Genomic DNA, 21108 nt, shown 5'->3' with positions numbered 1-21108 from the left:
TCAGTTTCGGTTTTTACACAAGAAAAATCGAAACTGACCCAAACTGAACTTAGTTTTTAGTTTAAACATTTCAAAGCCTATTAGGCCACCTAGTTTTTGAATGGTTGCAAGAAACATTGGATTAGTGAATAGTGATTAATGAACAACTAATGTGATTAATTTTTCATTTAATTTTATTATAGGAAATGGCTGAAATGATGTTCAATTTCTGACTTTTTTTAAATTAGCAAGATTTTATCACAGGGATGAACTTAGAACCCAAACTGATCCAACCCGATTCAAACTGACTAGGTTGGTTTTGCTTAACAATGGATTGATTTCAGTTTTTATGTCAGGTAACTTGACTAGGTTGAGTTGGTTGGAAAAACCACAGTAAACCGACCCAATCCAACCTGTGAACAGCCCTAATTTTAATATGCCATAAAGATAAGAATCTTTTAATGTTTTCCCTCCAGTAAATAACTGAAATTACTAATAATAGGTTCTCTAAATAATCGGCGCATGGTTATGACACTAATTTTTTGGTTTGAAATTGGAGTCCGGATTTCCTGCTCATATGGCCACACTTACGTAACATTGCAGCCGCACATGGAAACATCTTATCCTCTTGAAATCCGGACTCGCTCTCTGGATCTTTTCCCCACATTAACTCAAACCATGCTTACCCACGAAACACTATCCCTGTGCATTCAGAACGTCTCCCCGTGCATAGCAACATGTAAGAGGATGAGATGTTCTCATGTGTGGCTGCTATGTTATGTGGGTAGAATTGTCATGGGCAGGAAATCTGGACTCTGTATGTTGCATCCATCCAAATATAGAGGTGCGGGGATCGAACCTGCTTAACTGCAGGCTCTCTATGGTAAGGTCAGGATTGGGACTACCTGACAGAGTCAAACCGACTGAATATCGGTTCTGGTTGTGTCTTTGTCCTGATTGATATTTGGGAAGTGATTTAAACCTGAACGGTTATATTGCATAAGATGTAAGAAAACACCCACCAATTTACTTGATCAGCCTTCCATTAAGCTGTATGAAAATGATCAAGTGACCAAACAACACTGAAAATGATCTTATGAGACAAGATTATAAGATAATAAAGGCTCCCCATGGAACAAAGCTCGATGTTTAAGTTTCTGCGTTTTTTTTCATTGATTTTGATTATCAATATATAAAGTCATGGAAATGAAAATGTACAGGCTATAAATAGAATATGACCTTTTCCCTTTTGCTGTCTATATAGACTACACCAAGTCATATATCCCACAGGTTTAATAGAGACATTACCGGAATCCAATCTGTTATCCAGTCATAAGCACCAAATTCCAGCACAGTTGAACAAACTAAGCAGCAAAATCTGTTAGACCAAGTTCGACACAAAGTGATTTCAGATCTGGTTCTTCCAACAGGCTAAATGCAGACATTGCATAGAAAGAATGGTAGATGTCCGACAGCTGCCCTGGGAATTTACTGAAGCCACCATACTGTGCAGAGAAACATCAGGACTGGAAATCAGAAGCTCTAGAACAACAGTATTAGTTTAGAGGAAACTTAAGACATCCATTAAGTCCATATATTTTGCAATAATAAACTGGTAAACATGGTGCATTTGCATGCTAACTCCAATCTCCGGTATTCTTAAAAACTATCTTATTATATATTCATAACCATCTTATGCATTGCATTCCTAATCCTACGGCCTTTTACAAACCATATGAACAATACAGAGTTTATGGAACAAGATTTTGCCCATGTACGTGTTCCAAATAATTTAATATTTTGTAGGGCTCATAGTAATATTAAATGCTAGGATCGTCCCTGTTAGTTTATGCATAGTTAAGACTAATATTTAGATCTGATTAAGAAAAGATGAGATGCAGTATCACCTGGGACTGACATGTTAGTAAAAATTCACGAAGAGCTTCTTTGTCTAGGAATTTGTGTGCCCCTAAGATTTTCAAAACACCACCAACCCTGCACAACCACATCATGTCTAGTCAGATAAGAGCAGTACATCTAAACAAGCAGACCTAGAAGCACACTTACCAAAAGGCATAACACGAGTCACTGGCCTTGTTTGGTCGGCCTTGAAGTCCACCACCAATTGTTTGCCTCTGCACAAAGGTAAAGCAAATCTACTTGCAAACCCACACAATAAATGAATTAAAAAGGAGAGTACAGTATCCAGAGGAAAAAGGGAGCTCTCATCTCACCTTTGCTCTAGTGGCAGTATTTAGCTATGTAATCCTTCTATAACCAAAAGCAGCCTCAGGGATCATTCTGCCCCTTTTTCAAAGCCCTTATTTCTGATCCCCAACTCCACTGCTGTTTCCAGTCAAAATCATTTGATAGAATCCTACACCTCCTAAGATAGTCTCCTCCTTGGGAATCCTTGACCAAATGTTAATACTTGAGAAATATGACAATGCAGAAGGAAGACCCGTCCCTTTTCCCCCACGTGTTGTCTGTAGGGTTAATGATGAACCTACTGTTCACCTTTTCTTTGCATGCCCCTATGTTTCAGGCATTTAGACATTGGAGACATTTTATAGGTCTTTTGTGGCCTGCTGGATACCATCAATTGATATTCTGAGCCTATTTGGGTTGGGATTTCACTCTCCCAACCAAGGAAAGATTATGTGGACAAATTTAAGGCTCCCATTCTTGGGTATATCTGGGATGGAATGATGTCATTATTAATTAGCAATTGTTAATTAATACTTATCACTATTGGAATCAATTATAGGCTATTCCCAAGGGAAGAATCCAGAGATTACTCCTTTGATGATATCATCTGAAGCTAGTCTACAGTTGCTAGATCCTCTTAACTCTAAAAGATGGCTTGGCTTATCAAATTTGGCTTCCCTATACCCATTGAGCACTGAAACTCAATTTGATGGCCACTTTATTGGAATAATGGACCTTTTGGAGTATGGGGAGATTTAAGGGATGTTGGAGAAAATATTATCAGAAAGGGTGACACACAGCAGGAGACTTAGCTCAGCAGAAATGATGTCACTATTACAGGGTCTCAGGTTGATCTCAGATATCAATCCAGAGTCAGGTTGATCTTAGATATCAGTCCAGAGCAGGTAGAAGAAAGGGCAACTCACAGCAGGTGGTCATAGGTTTATTTTCTTAAGATGTTAAAGGGCCTTCATTGTTCTGTCACTGCCACCACATAAGAAAAGCTACAACTCTAACCATCAAGGTCAGCAAATTCTTTGGTGGAAAGTTATGCAGGACTGTGAGGTGAAAAGCAGGAATAAGTTGTATTTGAGAAGGACCCATAATTGAACAATGGCTATGCCACTAAACAAGTAGTAAGAAATAATTCAAGTGCCAGTAATCTAACAATGGATGTCATTAAATACAATGGACTGGAAAAACAGGATTCATCTAGCTGATCCCGTATAGTTGGGATAAGGCTTGGATGATGATGATGATATGCCACTGAATGATTCACGCAGGTTGGGACAACAAGGTGTTGCTGAGCTGAGGGTTTTTTTCTTTTTTTTTTTTTGCGGGGGGTAGACTCCTCTGTGTGTACCTAACACTCTTTCAGTCTTTTGTTTATTCCTCTCAGTAAGCGAAACATAAGATTAAATCCTATTTACCTTTCTACTATTAATATATTCCTTAACTCTTATTATTGATTAAAACGAAGGCATAGTACAAGTGATTCTCAATAAAACACACCTGCAAGCTCCACTCCAGTAACAATGGCACATTAATGATGGAAGACGATGTCATCTTCGACAGGAGGTCATCTTTGATGAATCCCATCAATCTGAGAGCTGCAACCGCACAGTATGTTGCACCACCTGTGCCACTAAGTTGAATAAGGATGGCAAGTACTCTCAAATACTATATTAGCTATAAAGATTTGAAGAAAGTGAAGAACGCAAATTCCACAAGTAACTGGGATGGGATAAATGACAAAAAGGAACATAAACACAAAGAACTTGTGGATTTAGGTCATGAACTGAATTGTGCCATTGAAGCAACTAGCTGATTTAACACTGTCTTGGCATTATCCTTTTGAACATAAAACTTAATTATTTCCCTTGTTTTGGAGAAAAACTTGCGGTTACTTCATACTATGAACATAACTATTTGCTGTTATACAGGGTATACAAAATGGTTGTCCTCTGGCTGTAACTCAGTCATTAACAACCATGCCAAAATGTCCCAGACTTGTTTAGGGCTGCAAATCAATTGGATTTGAATTGAATCTTATCTGTTGGGTCCAGATTGAACTTGGATAAAGGGTCATACCCGATGTTTGTCCTGGCTACCCTGGGTCTTGGGAGGGGTGTACTGATTACGAACCTAACTTTTGGCATTTTCAAGAAAATCGGGTTCATATATATATATATATATATGAGAGAAAGAAAAGGCAGAGATCTAGATCATATTAGAAGCATCAAAGAGTATTGATAAATGATAAAGGATAAAGAAATCAAGGAAAGATGGAATAGTTTAAAAAATTAGTAAAAGAAAATCTATAAAGGGTACTAACAGAGGAGAAATGAGTAACTCTAAAATAACTAAATACAGTATTTATTTTAATAGAATTAGAGTTTCTGAGGTGAAGAAGGAAAAGACATTAAGACCTGGTGGAATTTAAATAGAAGTCCAAAAGGTATGGAAGAGGTAGGCCTATTATAGCTAACTAAACTATTTCATAAGATAATGAAAAGAATGTAGGATGGACGGAAATGGAGCACCATGGTGCCTGTGTTTAAAAAGTCACTATATATATTTTTTTGATAATTGAACAAATTTTATTAAAGCAGCAAAGTATAACCAGTACAATCTTCCAAGGGGAGGTGCAAGGTACACATTCATCCAACCAGTACAAACAAGTTACATTACAATTTAGCCCCCAAAACAACTGACCCTAATTTTTTTGACAAGTAAAAAGAAAACTCCATTTTGTAAAGACTAGTAAGCCAGTAAGCCAAGTTAAAAAAAGCTACAGATGATTTGTTTCCCCACATCCTTCAAGATTTCCACCTTTGGCGAAGGGCCATAATCAGCCAAGTTGATGTAGATGGGTTCTTCCCTTCTACATTTACACTTTCTTCTTCTTTGCAGACAAAAATGTACAAGAAATGGTATAGGAGGAAAGAAGGTATCAACATTGAAAGGACGAGGGGAATTTCTTTCTTCCTACCTAAAATACTGCTTTGGGCTGGTAAGAAGAGAGCTTTTCTTTTGCTTCTTAGAGAACATTCCAATCTGTGTCGGTATTTTTCAACTTTTCCCCACCTTTCTTCTTCTTTCCTCCTCTTCCTCCATGCCTTAGTCTTCTCCTCTCTTCCTCTCTTTTCTCACTATTTTCTCTAATTTTTTGTTTGCTCTAGAAGTGTTGTAATCAATAGGGGGGACATGAGCCTCCTGTTAAAAGGATGAAACCTCCCTCCCCCCACCCCCACCCAACATAAAGAAAGGAAGAACCAAACTGGGAGTTATTTTAAGTGGCTGGAATGACCTTTTATTTAAAGCATTTAACTCTTTTTTTATTGGTCTACTCAGGTATGGTCACAATTTGGTTTTAAAGGAACCTAAATCGCTTTGAAGTAGACCCAAAAAACTGGCCTATTATCTTACCAAGAGACCTCTATTATATGGGCCTCTAATTCAGCCCAACAATTAAACATAAGATAGCACCCATAGCAATAAGGTGGTCCTATTCATAAAACTTGCATGATCATCAGGGTGTGATAATCAATAACTATGGAAATCCAAATGTTGTTTAAACACAGTAATAAATCAATCATTTCATTGGATGCCTATTTAAAACTTTAATCTTCTATTATTTGTTGTACATCGTTAATTTCTTTAGACTTTCAGCGTAACTATACCTATTTTAAAATTTCTTTTAATTTCATAAACAAATGCATGCTTTTCCAATGATTTTTATATTTCCAATTTCCTCAGATTTTCCAGACCTCTGAATGAAATTTATGAAACTTACCCATTTGCACATGGTAAAATACCTAAAGAAACTGAATATCTGAACCATGCTTTATTGGTAGCAACACCCCTACAAGGTTGCAACCTAGTTTAAAGTCATTTTGTACATCATTTATCATTCGATGCCTTCATACATCATTTCAGAAATTTGTAACAACCGCCCTTTGCTTATACATATGGTATACAGAAACTTATACGGAATAAATAAATAATAAATGAAAGAGCTCAGTAGTTTGTCCCCATCTAACTTTTTTCTTTTCACATGCATTTAGGTCAGACAAAATTTCTGCAAACTAATTGGATGGCTGCAGTCAGGTAGTTTGGGAGCATGGACACAGACAATTGTTAAGGAAAATTATCAACCTAACAAGGGAGATTGGTGCTGGCTTTAAGTGGATAAGAAGATCAGCTAATGGACTAGCGGATATATTAGCAAAACAAGGGACTGTTGGGGGCAGTTTTGTAATTCAGTGTTTGTGGTTCAACTCCCTCTACTAGGGGTTGACAGTTGTATTTTGAAAATTCATTAATGAAGTTACCGTTTCCAATAAAAAAATCTGCAAATTAGTAGAGAAGATAAATAGATATAGATAAAATCAGACAAAATCTGCAATGTATACTCTTACCATGAGATTCTGAACCAGGAACTAAGCCAAAGCCACCGTCATATGACTGCAACCAACAGTGCGTTTATGGTTAGGAAATACACACTATTAAGAAGAGAGATAGCGTACTGATAAAAAAAAAAAAAAGAAGAGAGAGCACCTATAGAAATTATAGAGAGGTATAGTAGCTAGACCTGGCAATTTAGTATATAGTCCTTGGCTTTCTCTCTGTCAATTCCACTCCAATTGTTCAGCATAAAACATATGGCAGCTGAAACATCACCAAACTCTATTGGTACTCCAAAAAAGTGTAACACAAATTTAGATAGCACAATAATAGAATCAACGAATTAAGGGAGTTTTAGTCCTTTTTACCAGCACAAAATACAAATCGAAGGTCTGCTTCTGCCCCAGTATGAATGGGCATAAAACTATACAGAAGAACAGAAGAGCTAGTGAATGTTTCAAGGTTAGATTGCCTACATATATGCACAATATGTAATAACATGGAATCATGATTTACATGGGGAAATTCCAAAAACTTCCAGGATGGATAAGCATTTGTACAACAATTAAGAGGTCCCTACTTTACCATCTATCCCATATCTTTTTTCTGCTTTTAAATCTAAAACACATTCCAAGTGTTTATATATGGATAATGGTATGTCTTTGTATTTAATGTAAAAGCAAATATATGAAAACATTACATGTCACACTGCATCCACAGAGTTGTATAAAAGCAGATCAAGCCCAAAAATGTATTCAATAAAGAGAAGAATGAAGAATAAATGCAAGTTCAATAAAAATGATTCCAACATACCATAATTCTCTTTAAAAAAATGACTTATATAGGAAGTCCTAATTCTTTATCCTACCTCAATTGAACCTAGTTCAAACCCTTATATTACTAAAGTAAACCAGTAGAGCCCACGATAACTTCCCCAAAAAGCATATAAGAGAACTAACAGAATTAAAAAATAAATTAATAAATAAATAAATAGTTCAAAATAGAAACTTAAAACAAATCACCTACTTGACCCTTTAAAATCCATTGCCTGACCAAGATGGGCTGCCAGACCTTTCTGGAGTTTGGTCAAATCGCCAAAATCCAACTGTTAACTCAAACCAGATACTTCTTTTTTTTTTTTGATAATTGAATGATGATTTTATTAACAAGATGAGAAAATTGTTACAAGCATCCCAAGGAGAGGCATGAGGTGCAACCTCTCCTTAAAAGGAATTACAAGTGCAGCCCAATACAATTTTTCCCTATTAACCCCTTGTTTAGCAAAGAAATCAGCCAAAGCATTTGCCGACCTTCCCACCCAGTGTAAACTAATGCACATGTTTCTTGTTAACCACTTGGCTTTCTTTAAGAGATCCCTGTAGCACCAAACCCCTGAATCCGAATCAGCCAGACATTTTATAGTAAATTTTCCACTCCAAGTTTATGTGCAATTTGAATACCTTGTAGGGCTGCCAAGAGTTCAGCCCTATTGGAATCTCCCAAACCTACTAGACCAGAGAAAAGAGCTAATATGTTGCAATCCTTATCTCTCAAAACCCCTCCTATTCCAAATGGTGCTGGGTTACCCTGACTACTCCCATCGAAGTTCAACTTTACACTCTCTTCAGGCGGAGGAAACCAGTCTGCAACCACCCTATGTTTTCTGGGCGAGCTCACCACCACAGTTATCCAACTTCTCCAAAGGTCATCAAAGGAAAGGGATTGGAAAGAAACCATAGTCCTCAACCAATGTATTGTTCTTGTCAAAATGCAATCCTTGACACTTTGGATGTTTCTTCCTTTTTCCTAAAAAATTCTTGCATTTCTTTCTTCCCAAATTGTCCATATGGCCCCTTCTCTAATACATTTCCACATGCACCCAAACATATGTAGGTAGGGTCCACCTACACCCAAACAAAGCAAAAATCCAATTCCATATAGCTTCAGCAAAAGGGCAAGATAAAAGTAAGTGGAAACAATCCTCACCATTGGCATTGCAAAGAATACACTTGTTAGGAGATAAACACATGAAAGGCCTTTTCTTCTGCAAACAATCCTAAGTATCGATTTTTCCATAAACCACCTCCCAGCAAAACACCATAATTTTAGGGGGAACAGGCCTAGTCCAAACCTCCTTAAACAGGAAAACCCTCTGACTGGAAGAAGAACAAAGGGACTTAAAAAAGAAGCACAAGAGAAGGAGCCTTTTGGATGGGGGCTCCAAATCCTCCTGTCCAATTGATTGGGGTCCAAAAAAATACATCGCCCAGAAGAAGAAGAAAGGTCTGAAACACGCACAGGTTCATTGTCCCTTAAGCCCCTTCGAAACCCAAAATTCCAACTTAGAGACTGAGGGAGGACAGTAGAGAGGAGGAAATGAGAAATAACCTTCAATTTAAGCATGGAGATGGAACAAAGGGAAGGAAATAGGTCCTTTAGAGCTGAATTACCCACCCAAATATCTTCTACACACTACATCCCACCTTATCAAATGGTCATTTTTCTCATCCACTGGTTCCCAAAGAAAGTTCCTCATCAATCTCTCTAACTTCTTGGTCTCCCTAACAGGAATTCTAAACACCAAGAGATAATAAACTGGCAAGTTAGCTAAGGTAGCTCTCAGCAAGGTTACTTACACCCTATAGAGATACAACTCTCTTTCCAAGTTGCCAACCTTTTTTAAACTTTTCCAATATTGGAGTCCAAAAGCAACTCCCATTTGGGTTAGCACCTAGAGGAAGGCCTAGGTAAGACAGGCCAGGAAGAGCTAGTACAATCTAAACACTCTGCAATAGAACCAATAGCCTCTCATCCATATTAATGCCCAACACACAGCTCTTGTCCAAATTTATCTTCAGATCGGAAATACTCTCGAAGTGTGTTAACAAACCTTTGAGATTCCTGACCTTACCCAGGTCCACTCCTTCACAGAAAATTATTATGTCATCAACAAACTGGAGGTGGGTTATCAGAACTCTATTTCTACCTATTCTCCAACCCTTTATTACAAATCTTCCCTATCTGCTTTTATGATTAATCTACTAAAGTTATCAGCTACAAGGGTGAAAAGAAAGGGCAAGAGAGGGTCACCTTGTATTAGGCCTCTGCAGACTGTAAAGAAATCCCTAACCGCATCATTGACCAACACTGAAACATGGCAGGAACTGACACAACCCTTCATCCAATTATACCATCTTTGTCCAAATCCACAACTCCTTAGTACCTCAATCAAAAAATTCCAGTCTACCAAATTATATGCCTTTTCTAGGTCCAACTTACAAACAAAACCTTGTTGACCGACCTCTTCATTTCCTTCACACATTCATTAGCTATCAGGATTTGATCAATTATTTGTCTCCCTTGCACAAACCCTGACACTTTTTTTGATAAGTAAAAGTAAACCATCCTATCATCCATTATTCATTAAATTTTAAGTAGTAAGCAACTCTTAAACCTTGAAATTTTGACAAAAAAAATTGAAAAAGATAAGGTAAATATTATTAATAGAGAACCAGAATACAGAATACAGTTGGCCCCTCAACATAACTGGGGCCCAAAACCAAGAATGCATTACAAGATATCACCAGCAATCAGTTGGGGCTCCCAAGACCCTTGGTTGAACCCCTTTCACAGCAGCAGTCCAGAAGACTAACTTCCCAAAAATAAAGAAAATTAGTTGATCCACTTCACTATGCTTGTTCTTGAAAATTCTGTTGTTTCTTTCGGCCCAAATGGTATTGATTACTGCAGCAGGGATGGAGGACCATACACTTTTTGCTACCTTGGACAACCCTCTTTGATCCCAGCACCACAATAGGCCACACACAGACGCTGGCATAGCCCAGTGGAGATGCCCAAGGATCAAGAAGTGGTTCCAGATTGTAGTGGAGACAGAGCAGTGCAGAAATTGGTGGTTACTATCTTCTTCCACTTGATTATATAACACACAGGACAGGTCCTGGAGGACTCCTCTCCTCACCAGATTCATTTTGGTGAGACACTTGTTCAATGCCACGGCCCAGAGAAAAGCACTTATCTTTGAAATTTTGACAAAATCAAAAGCAAACATCAAAAGTTGAAGGTAAAGGCTCCAAGGATTTCTCTTAAGACCCTGCAATATTACCTCCTGGCTATTTCCTATCTTGGGATACCTCCTTTTTGTTTCTGATTTCTTTAAGACTGCTCCAGGAAAATCAAACAGCCCCCCCCAAAAAAAATAAATAAAAAATAAAAACTAAAGCAAAAACATAAAACGCTTGAAAAAGAAAGATGAAGAAAAAAATCTTCAAGGCCATATTTTGGCACACTTCAGATTTTGCTCTACTTTTTAGTTCTTTTGGGTAATAATAACAAGAAGGAAATACACTCATTCCAACATTAGCTGCATTTTTTCCCTTGGTATTAAATCATATGCACCTTGTGGTCTTCTTTGCCATGCCTTGCCAAGTAGAATATGACATTACACATTAGAATGGACAACAGCAATTTTATCTACAACTCCGTCCAACCAAAAAAAAACACCTAAACTGGATCATAATACACCTACAACATTCATAAAAAATAAAAATAAAATAAAAACACACACACACACACACACACACAATTTCCCAACCAACCACTCTAGTACAACTTTGGATGTGCCTTAGTCGATAATTTTAACCCCTCATATCATGATTCATGCATTTTGCTGTAAAGATGAAACAGCTTGGTCAGCCAGTTTAAAAGAGTTTGCTATCTTAAGGTAAATTGGGAACAAAGTTGTTTGGTAGGAGTTAACAAATTGAGAGAAGCAGATGTTAGACCAACTATTGTTTTTGGGTGTGTGTAAGGTGGAGGATTGGCCTTTGACTTATTTAGATTTGCCTATGGGGGAATCCTTATTTGGAAGGTTTTTGGGCCCTAGTCTTAGAGAGATTTGCAAAAAAAAAAAAAGCAGATAGAAAAGGAATTATATTTCACTAGGAGGTAGAATCACCCTAACTCAGTCCACACCACTCTAGGAATTTTCTTTTTTTGATAAATAAATTGTCCACTCTAGGAAATTTTCCAGTTTACTTTTTGTCTACCTTTAGTATCCCAGTGGGAATTGCCAAAAAACTAGAGAAAACTGTAAGAGATTTCTTCTTGGATCAGGGTGACTCTAAGAAAGATCCTTTAGTGAAATAGGAATTGGTGTCACAGAGCAAGGGGCAAGGGGGCCTTGGAATAGGTAACATCAAGAAGAGGAATATGGCATTGTTAGGGAAGTGAATTTGGAAGTTTCTGTTAGAGCAGGATAAATTGTGGTACAAGGTAATAGTCGGCATTTATGGTCTAGCAACAAATGATTAGGATGCTGGGTTGGTTCCGAAGGCAAGCTGTTTCTTTCCTTCGAAAGCAGATCATTATTCTTCCTTTTTTTCCTATCCTTTGTAAGGTATGGTGTTTGTTCAGGTAGTAAAGTTCTTTTTTGGGGAGGATATTTGGCATGGGGAGATCCCTCTTAAGGATAGATTTCCCTCTATCTACTCTCTATCCTTGCATAAGTTAAGTTCAATTTCTCCATTCCTTTATGATAGGACAGCTTGGGACCTAGGGTTGAGAAGAGGTCTTAGAAAGGTTGAAATGGAGGCCCTTGATGAGTTGCTTTCTCTTCTACGTTCTGTTTACCCGGATCCTTCCCTTCTTGATTCTCGGGTGTGGACAGTTTCTCCTTCAGGCCTCTTTTCTTGTGCTTCTTTTTTCAATGCCCCCCTCCGTTCTTCTGGCCTGCCAGTGTCTTCTCCTTCTAAAGAGGTGTGGTGTAACCTGGTACCTCCAAGAGGAAGGATGTTTTGTTGGGAGGCAGTTCTTAACAGGATTTACACTTGTGACTTGTTGCCAAAAAAGGAGACCAAATTGGTGTCTTTCCCCAAGGACTTGTGTTCTTTGTTTTGCCTGTGAAGAGTCAGCAACCCACGTTTTAATCTCTTGTTCTTTTGTTTCAAGTATTTGGGAATGGTTTTCTAATCTCTTGGTTGTAGTTGGGCATCTCCTTCTTCAGTTGCAGACCTCTTTGATGCTAACTTTCTCAGACAGCCAAAGAAAAAGGGCAAAACTTTATGGAGAGCTACAAGGGCAGCAATAGTTTGGGCAATTTGGGAAGAAAGAAATAATCGTATGTTTCAGGATAAGGAGAAGAGGAAGGAGGAATTAATTGATAACACTTCATTCCGGGTTGCATATTGGGTAAAAATGTTGGATCTGTTCAAGGATGTTTCCATTAATGATATCATTAGAAGCTGGAATGCAGTGGTGACTTCCTCAAAATCAAGGGCTGTGTTTCAGGAGGTTTGGGCACCATCAACAGGTCAAAGATTGAAGCTGAAATTTGATGGGAGCTCTTTTGGTAACCCGGGTCCGTCTGGCATTAGCGGAGCAATAAGAGATGGAGTGGGGAGATGGTGGCTTTATATTCAGGGCTGATAGGAGAAGATGACTCCCTAAGAGCTGAAGTTCTAGCTCTCCTACAAGGACTGAGATTGGCAAAACAGCTGGGCTTTCGACGCATCAATGTGGAAGGGATTCAAAACTGGTGATAGGGTGGTTACAAACAGGTAGCTTGGGAATATGGATTCACAGACAAGCTTTGAGGGAGAGTACATTTTTTTATTAGTAATGAAGCATTTGTTTAAAATTAATCAAGATGCACTAACAATAGATACAGAAAATAGTTCCCCAAAGAGGTGTGAGTTGCCGCCTCAAAAACAAAGCAAAATTAAACTACCCAAACAGGGGACAAATAGGGGAGAGTTGTTTTGGGCTGAACTGTAAATTGAATCTTTTGGGTGGTTAGTCTTCGTTATTATGGGGACTGGACCCATGTATTCTGTTAACCTTTTTTAATGAAAGTTACTGTTTCCTATCAAAAAAATCAATAACTTTCCTACCAAGGTATGCCATGTTAGAGGGAAAAAACAGTATGGCATCTTTCCTGTATTCAAAGTGACTAGATCTAGGGATGCCAACGGGTAATATCCGTGTCTTATTTATGTATACAGGTACGAGAATCACATTATGTGCAATGAGTCAGATCCAAGCAGGCTCTTCCCTGGGCCTACCGCCCTTTGTTCTAGACCAACTTTATAAGTACCTAATATCCAATTAAGGAGCCAACAAGTACTTTTCTTGGGGTAAACACCCTTGACTGGGTGGTGACAATGTGTTCTCTTAATATGTCTAATGAAAGTTACCGTTTCTGATCAAAAAAAAAAAATTAAGGAGCCAACAAGTATCTACTTGATCATGGTTCTAGATTCAACTAATTTTCCCTTACACCTTAAAGCATGTGGTTACGATATTATCAATACCCCCCCTAAAACATTTATCTTATTTTTTATCTTAAATGTGAATTAATAAATTAAATCTATCACTTCATATGCAAAACCTTGATGAAAGAATCAACAGGAAAATTGGTGTTGGGTGTTCTGCAACTTTATTTCTATCTTAGAATCTAACTAGATAAACCCTGCATTCCTAACCTGTCATGTTTCTATTTCAAGTTGGTACTTGCAGCATTATAGTGCATCATCGGAGTTCTTGTCTTGCTTTAAGAAACAAAATGGATAGAGTTACAAGCTACAGTGCTCTAATCTCATATTTTTCTATTTTTAGGATCCTAATTTGAGTCTATAATTACTGCAAAACTTGTATTCCATTACTTCCCTCTGGAAATTCAATATTTCAATTATAATGGCCATATTTATAGAATCACTACAAGGGGTTGGATCTCTCTTTACAAACTCCAATTTCATTTAGGAAAATTACCAGAAACAACTTTTTTTCTTTTCTTTAAAGGATAATGTATATATGATGCATTAACAAAAGAATGGAAATACAGGAGCCCCATGTACAGCAAGGAGCCATGCACTGGGAATATACAAAAAGATCATGATCTGTCCCCCCCCCCCTTTATTACAAAAAATACAAACAGAAAAAGTGTTAAAGGTCATCCCTTGAACAGTTTATGGACTCTCAACCAGGAGAGCATCATAGCCTCCAAGTTACATACTAACTTATCTTTATATTCACTTACTGTTATCAAAAACACGAGATTTTCTTTCAGACTAAATAATCCAGAGCATAGAAAATGGAACAATACTCCAAACTACCAACCCTTTTTTGTTCAACCCCCAGAGCTGCCAGCTATAAAGTCTTCCATCAATAACGGGCACCAGCAATGAATACCGAAGATGCCATTCACACAGGACCACAGCTTCTCTGAGACTTTAAAGTGAAGAAACAAGTGGTTTACAGATTCAGGATAGTCATTGCAAAGCCCACATAAATCACTATTTAATTTTAGCCCCATACCCCCTTTTTAGCAAGTTGTCATGTCTTTCACCAGACATGTATTAAGGATGGTTGTCCAAACCAAAAAAAAAAAAACACCTTAGAAGGAACAGTGAGTTCCAATTTTTTTACTGCAGGGAATTTATTAGAAGTAGGGGAGTGCAGCCTGTTGTAAAAAGATTTGACAGAAAAGGAACTGGTACTCTCCCATCTCCACAATCTCCTGTCTAATTGGGTGGGATTGATCACTACACTCAGCTTTTGAAATCAGTCTATCAAGGGGGCAATCTCCCAATCATTCCAATGACACCTGAACTTTCTCAGTTCAAACCATTACCTATAAACAGTATAAACAATTCACCAGTTTAACCAAGCCAATAGTTTTTTGACCAAGTCAACAGGTTTTTGAACCCTACTGGGTTTGGGATAAAACAGACCCATTATTGTCTCCAAGTGACAAGTCGGCCAGTCCAACATCCAGGCCAATGATGGGTCGCAAACATTACCATATTAAACCCCCAATCTGAATGACCTGTTCATACTGTGTCTTAATGTTTGCACCTGTCTAACTAAAAATCTGTGCCTCCATTTCATGCCCTTTTCTTGCCTAATGAGTAATGACTCTCATCCAACTTAAGAGAACTTGGCAATCCCCTTCAAGGATGGTTTCTACCCACCACAATATTAGCTTCAAGCCTTTTATTAGTGTCAGAATTTCAGCCACCAAAGAGTAGTTGTAACCAAGTGGGCCTGAAAATCCAAGAAGAATAAATTTGTTTATGGATAACTTCAAATTTTTTATTGCAATTGGATAAAAGAATTAGTATGCAAAATATGCTCAGCATCCCATTTACAAATAAGCTGGCCACATCCCCCTAAACCCAAATCTTTGTTTTTAAACTCGTTCTATATTTATTAATCCCTAGAACAGTTGTTCCCTATGTACTCCTTGTTCGGCTGAAGTGTCAGCCAACCCATTGGCTGATCTTTACACCCATGTTAAACACTTGGTTTCCTTTTAAGATCTTCCAAATTGCTAATACTGACATTATTCTTGCCCTTATTCTCTTAGCCAACTCACCACAACTCTCGAGTCACCTTCCCCTTGTCTACTTTGAGATCTAGGATGGTAAGCCACCCCTATTTGCCAAAGCCCAACAGTTAATTCTTACCATTGAAATATCAAAAAAGGAGCTGATATCCATTTATTTGTCTTTAAAAATCCTTCATTCTTTTCTCCACATACGGAAGCTCTAGTAAAATCATTTTTCTCTTTTCTATATGGTAAGGTAACAAATTGGTATAGAAAAGGTCTGTAGCGTTAGTTGGTACAGTCCAAACTCCACCAAGGAGAAGAAAGAAGTAGTTCCGTACCTAGAAGCATACGGGCAGAACGTAAGGAGATGGTTAGTACTCTATCCACTCTTAAGACAAAGAACACACATACAAAGATACAGGCACAAGTCTTTTGTTTCCTCTAAAGCCAGTCAATCGTATTGATGGCTGTGTGGCAGATTCTCAATAGAAGAGTTCTGCTTTTGGAGGAGGATCAATCCACATGGCCTTTGTCGGATCAACATAATTTATTGTGATGCGCATGCAACAACTCACTTAACATGTATCCCTTTGTTGGAATGCAAAAACACATGTATATCTTATATATCTATACGATCACCTAGGCATCTTAGTATATCCATAAATACAAATATCTTAGTAGAGGCAAATAAGTAATTATGCCTGCTTTTACATATTGATAGGTGTGTGCAAAAAATCACTTAACAAGTAATTGTGCCCCTTTTTATTGCAATGCATGCAACAACTCACTTATCACATATCCCCTTGTTGGAATGCAAAAATGCATATTTGTATCTTATATATCTATACAATCACCTAGGCATAATATAAATACAAACATCTTAGTGGAGGCAAATAAGCAATTATGACCCCTTTTACATATTGATAGGCGTGTGCAACCCATTTTGGGTCATTATAAGCGCATGGAGGACTAAAAGGTAGGGTTCTTAATCCTTTTTTTGCATCTTTACGAGGTTATTCAAAAATCTTGTCTTTTCTTTTGAAAATCAAGTGTAAACTGCCATTGTTTTACAAAATTATTTTGTGGTTTACCAAGTTTATAATTAACATGTAATTATATAATACTTGTACATAATAATACATTATTATAAAATACGTAAATATTTGTTTATTGTTGTCACCTAAGCAACATCTAGTTGTTGCCCATAGGTGTTACCTGGATGCCTTTAAGTACACCATGTCGTTCATGTACAAAATGCATATAGATTTTTAATAGTAGATTCAGTTAAAAGGAATAAAGAAAAAAGTAATATTAGCATGAGAAAGGTAACAATTTTTGGATTCCTACAAACATTTGACCGGAAAAGAAAAAGACTACTAAGAACAAGATTTGAAAATCTAAAGAAAAGAAAAGTAATAAATATACCTCCCATCAGGTTGTTGAAGGTTTTTCATTGAGATCAAAATTGAATCCGGGTCAATACTTGACAAGTTGTAGCCAACAATCTTAAGTATAGCTAGAGCACAATAAGTGCTTGCCAAGTGGCTATTGTTGTGAATCAAGACCTAATGTAAGATCAAATGACAAAAATTGTTGTATGCAAAAAAGATATGAAAATCGTATACCAGGTTATATGTTGAAAAATGACACACTTCAAAAGTTGTGGTCTTACATTGCTAGAATCTGGAGGAAACATAGAAGTTCTGGAACCATGAAATCCATAAAATTGACCTGGAGTAAAATGAAAACTCATTGAAATCCCACACATAAAGTAGTGAAATGCGGTGGAATTTCATTATATGAGCAGTTTCTGACAATGCAGGTCAATACCATTTTCTAGATCAGCTTTATTTTTTGGACGAGCTTGAAAAGATAAAACCCAATTGGCGATTTCCTCCTTGTCAACCTAAGCCATAAATAGTATCAAACCTTAGAATCCCAAAGGAAGAAAGCCAATATCATACATCTACAAATATATGGTAACTTGTCACAAAGAAAAAGTTGAAGTGATTTAAAAGGTGTGCCTAGGCACACAGGGGAGGAGCATTTTAGGTTATGTGCCTCACCTAGGTCCCAAGTGCAACACTTTCAAAAGGTGATGGCGCTTGGTGTGCCCCGTGCGCCTTGCGCTTCAGCCCAGGAGTGTGCCTTTTGAAAGACACCTAAAGTTATAAAAACTTTTTATAGGGATTAAGAATTTAAGACCCTAATATTGACTTGTTTGGGCTTGCCTCAAGGGGCTTGGTACAAAGGTGGCTTGTAGAATCAGGAATGCATAATGTTTAACATCACATTAGCTATTTAAAGTAATGCAATTGGGAAAAAAAATAAAGAGATTAAGAGTTTACATGCTTGAATATGTAATTATATGTTATGTTTGATTTTATTTTTAAATATATTTTACATGTTATGTTTATGTATTTTAAGTTGAAATAATAGGTTTTTAAAGTATTTATTTTAAAAATTAAGTTTATATTTTTTATTAATATTTTTAAAACTTTGCATTTTTTGGAATTTTTTTACCATTTTTTTGCACCTTGCTTCAAAAAAGGCATGCATCTCACCCTCAGGTGCAAAATGGCCATTGCGCTTTTAAAACACTGGTATTTCATTTGAATGCAACAAGGGATGGAAATGTCGGGTGGAGGAAACCTCTCTTCCTTTTTCTTTTTCAGTGGTGTCTCATTTTTATATTCAGTGTCTTCTCAGTTAAGGGATATCACATTAGGACATGTGTAACGGTTAGACAACTACAATGAGGGAAACAAAGTTATAACACGGAATACCGGCATAAAGCCCCTCTGAAAAACAGTCATCGGTCGAGTTTGCTCCCCTATGTGGATGGGAGACCAAACTAAAGCCACCTGAGAACCAGCAAAGACCCAGAATATGAGAAACATAAATTGTGCATCTGGGCAAAGAGCCCCATGATTCGTCATCTGTGAACATTTTAGGAAACGACCATCCATGGAAGACAAAAAGCTAGAGGAAATTCACATTGCTTCTTGCATGGACTGCGCACTCTTTAGTCCTTTATGGTACAAACATCTATCAACCCTCAATACAGCTAGAGGGAGGAAAGCCAAAACATAATACATATACGAACACAGACAGCCTATAAGCAACCATTGACACTGTATATCCCTCCAGAGAAAGCATACAGGTTCCAGACTATGGACTGCCCCAAACGCAAACAAGATGATCCAATTTCTAACGAGTAAAAAAAACACAGAAAGTAGGGGAAGGAAGTAGAAAAAAAAATGTCTTTTATGATGAACTCCAGGTACCGTAATTGAACATCCAATTTTTACCTAGTACCTACCTATCAAATACTCTCAGCTTTTCCCTTATGTGGTAAAACAAACTGGTGATTAAAACTGCATTTGTTTCTCAGCAATAAAATGCCAATAAATATAATAAAAAGTAACCAATTAAAGCCTACATACAACTAAGAAAATGCATCATGTCAGCATCTTGAATGCACTCGATCACTACGTTGGTGTATCTGATATTTGATAAATGTCAATAACAAAATACAGAATGCGTCACCGTTTCTGATCATCGAAACAACTATTATATGGAATTTATGGAGCTGCATTTAAATTGACCAAAAACGACCGGAAAATGAGACAGATTCAGGTGCCAATAGCACCATTCTCAAGATACCTGATCTAGGGCGCCAAATATGTCGAGGCCAGATATAACAAAGTAGGCGAGAGTTAGATGATTAATCTCCTGCTCTTGATAACCTGAAGGAAGACCGTGGAACATCATCTTCAGGAAACGGACATGACGATCCCTGTCGAACGAGGTCGTGGGGGACAAGGAGCTTTGTCCGGCATCCATGACCAAACTGAACGAACAATCGAACTGACAGAGTAGAGTGACAGACCCTCGGAGTCAAAAACAGTCTACCGAAGAGCTGCAGAAAAAGGAAAAGCGCGGTGGACCAAATGATAATCTCCGCCGAGTTGCGTTCTCCTCCCAACAAAAGCTGTCCCAATACCTTAGGCGGACTTTGCTATATTCAGGCCCGAGCCCCGAGCCCGACCATCGGGATAGATCTTCAGCCCGAGCCTATCCTTCATTCCTTCGTATAGAGTCCGAAACCCGATAAAGAAAATTCAATGGAGTAACGATAAAACTAAATTAATATTAAGGGAAATTTTCATATTATTATCATATACGAAGGTTTAATTTATCGAAAAAATGTTATGTATATCGGAAAGAAAGGCAAATTTAAAAGACGAATGGAGATATGTTTTGGATACATATGGACGAAAAATTAAGATATGCATGTAAATACTATAAATACATTAATAAATTTTAAATAAACATCAATGTCACTTAATATAAGACATAAATGTGCTATTTATGCATAAAATAAAATGTTTTAGTGGATTTTATGAAGAAAACATATTATAATTAATATACCATAACAAAAACATACTATCTAATAAAGTACTTAATTCAGTTCAAATGTGTTTGCTTGTTTTATTCTAAAAATTAAAATTAAAATTAATAAAAATAAATATGTAATAGCAAAATTGAATGGATTTGTGGGCATAATAGATCAATTAATTATTTTGAATGTTTCATTATCATTTTCTAAAAACTGGATAATTATTTATTTTATTCAAATAATTATTTTGGATGTTTTATTTTAAATGTTAAATTAAAAATAAGAAAAATAAATATGTAACAGAAAATTTTAATGGATTTATGGACATAATAGATCAAGTAATTATTTTGCATTTTAATCTAATTTTCTAAAAACTGAATAATTATTTATTTTATTTAAATAATTATTTTCCATGTTTTATTTCTAAAATCTAAATTAAAATTAAGGAAAATAAATACGTAACAGAAAGGTTGAGTGGATTTATAGGCATAATAGATCAAGTAATTATTTTGCATGTTACATTCTAATTTTATAAAAACTGAATAGTTATTTATTTTTATTCAAATAACTATTTTGCTTTTTTATTCTAAAAAATAAATTAAAATTAGGAAAAGTAAATATGTAACAGAAAATTTGAATGGATTAATAGACATAATAGATCAAGCAATTATTTTGCATGTTTCATTATAGTTTTCTAAAAACTAAATAATTATTTATTTTTATTCAAATAATTATTTTGCTTGTTTTACTCTACAAATTAAATTAA

At 36.7% G+C, this 21108-nt stretch overlaps 1 protein-coding gene across 2 annotated transcripts; it reads right to left on the bottom strand.

The window, feature by feature from the left end:
* Positions 1-1123: 1123 nt before the first annotated feature.
* On the bottom strand, positions 1124-20008 carry PGGT-I (Prenyltransferase family protein). Of its 2 annotated transcripts, none has more exons than XM_088968796.1 (11): positions 19607-20008; positions 17771-17846; positions 17613-17671; positions 17366-17505; positions 6963-7018; positions 6782-6858; positions 6609-6654; positions 3700-3824; positions 2047-2114; positions 1898-1974; positions 1124-1484 (listed from the first exon to the last, which is right to left on the bottom strand). In XM_088968796.1, exons 1-11 carry the CDS (start codon positions 19784-19786, stop codon positions 1468-1470), a joined length of 921 nt encoding a protein of 306 aa, XP_088824922.1. In that variant the 5' UTR covers positions 19787-20008; the 3' UTR covers positions 1124-1467. The 2 variants fall into 2 exon arrangements, with proteins under 2 accessions (XP_088824922.1, XP_088824921.1); XM_088968795.1 differs by having other exon boundaries at positions 1887-1974; positions 19607-19945.
* Positions 20009-21108: the final 1100 nt, after the last annotated feature.

Source organism: Nelumbo lutea, chromosome 2, assembly GCF_056320005.1.
Source record: "Nelumbo lutea isolate HS-2025 chromosome 2, American lotus-T2T, whole genome shotgun sequence".
NCBI classification, from domain to species: domain Eukaryota; kingdom Viridiplantae; phylum Streptophyta; class Magnoliopsida; order Proteales; family Nelumbonaceae; genus Nelumbo; species Nelumbo lutea.
Note: the sequence above shows the minus strand (reverse complement) of the source record. Positions and strands in the feature narration are given on the sequence as shown.

Coding starts and splice junctions, on each gene's coding strand:
- PGGT-I (XM_088968795.1), bottom strand. CDS start 19,786: ATGGATGCCGGACAAAGCTCCTTGTCCCCCACGACCTCGTTCGACAGG. Junction 7,019..17,365: donor CTTCAACAACCTGATGGGAG/GTATATTTATTA, acceptor TCTTCTGTATAG/TTTTATGCCCATTCATACTG. Junction 6,859..6,962: donor TCGATTTGTATTTTGTGCTG/GTAAAAAGGACT, acceptor GTGATGTTTCAG/CTGCCATATGTTTTATGCTG.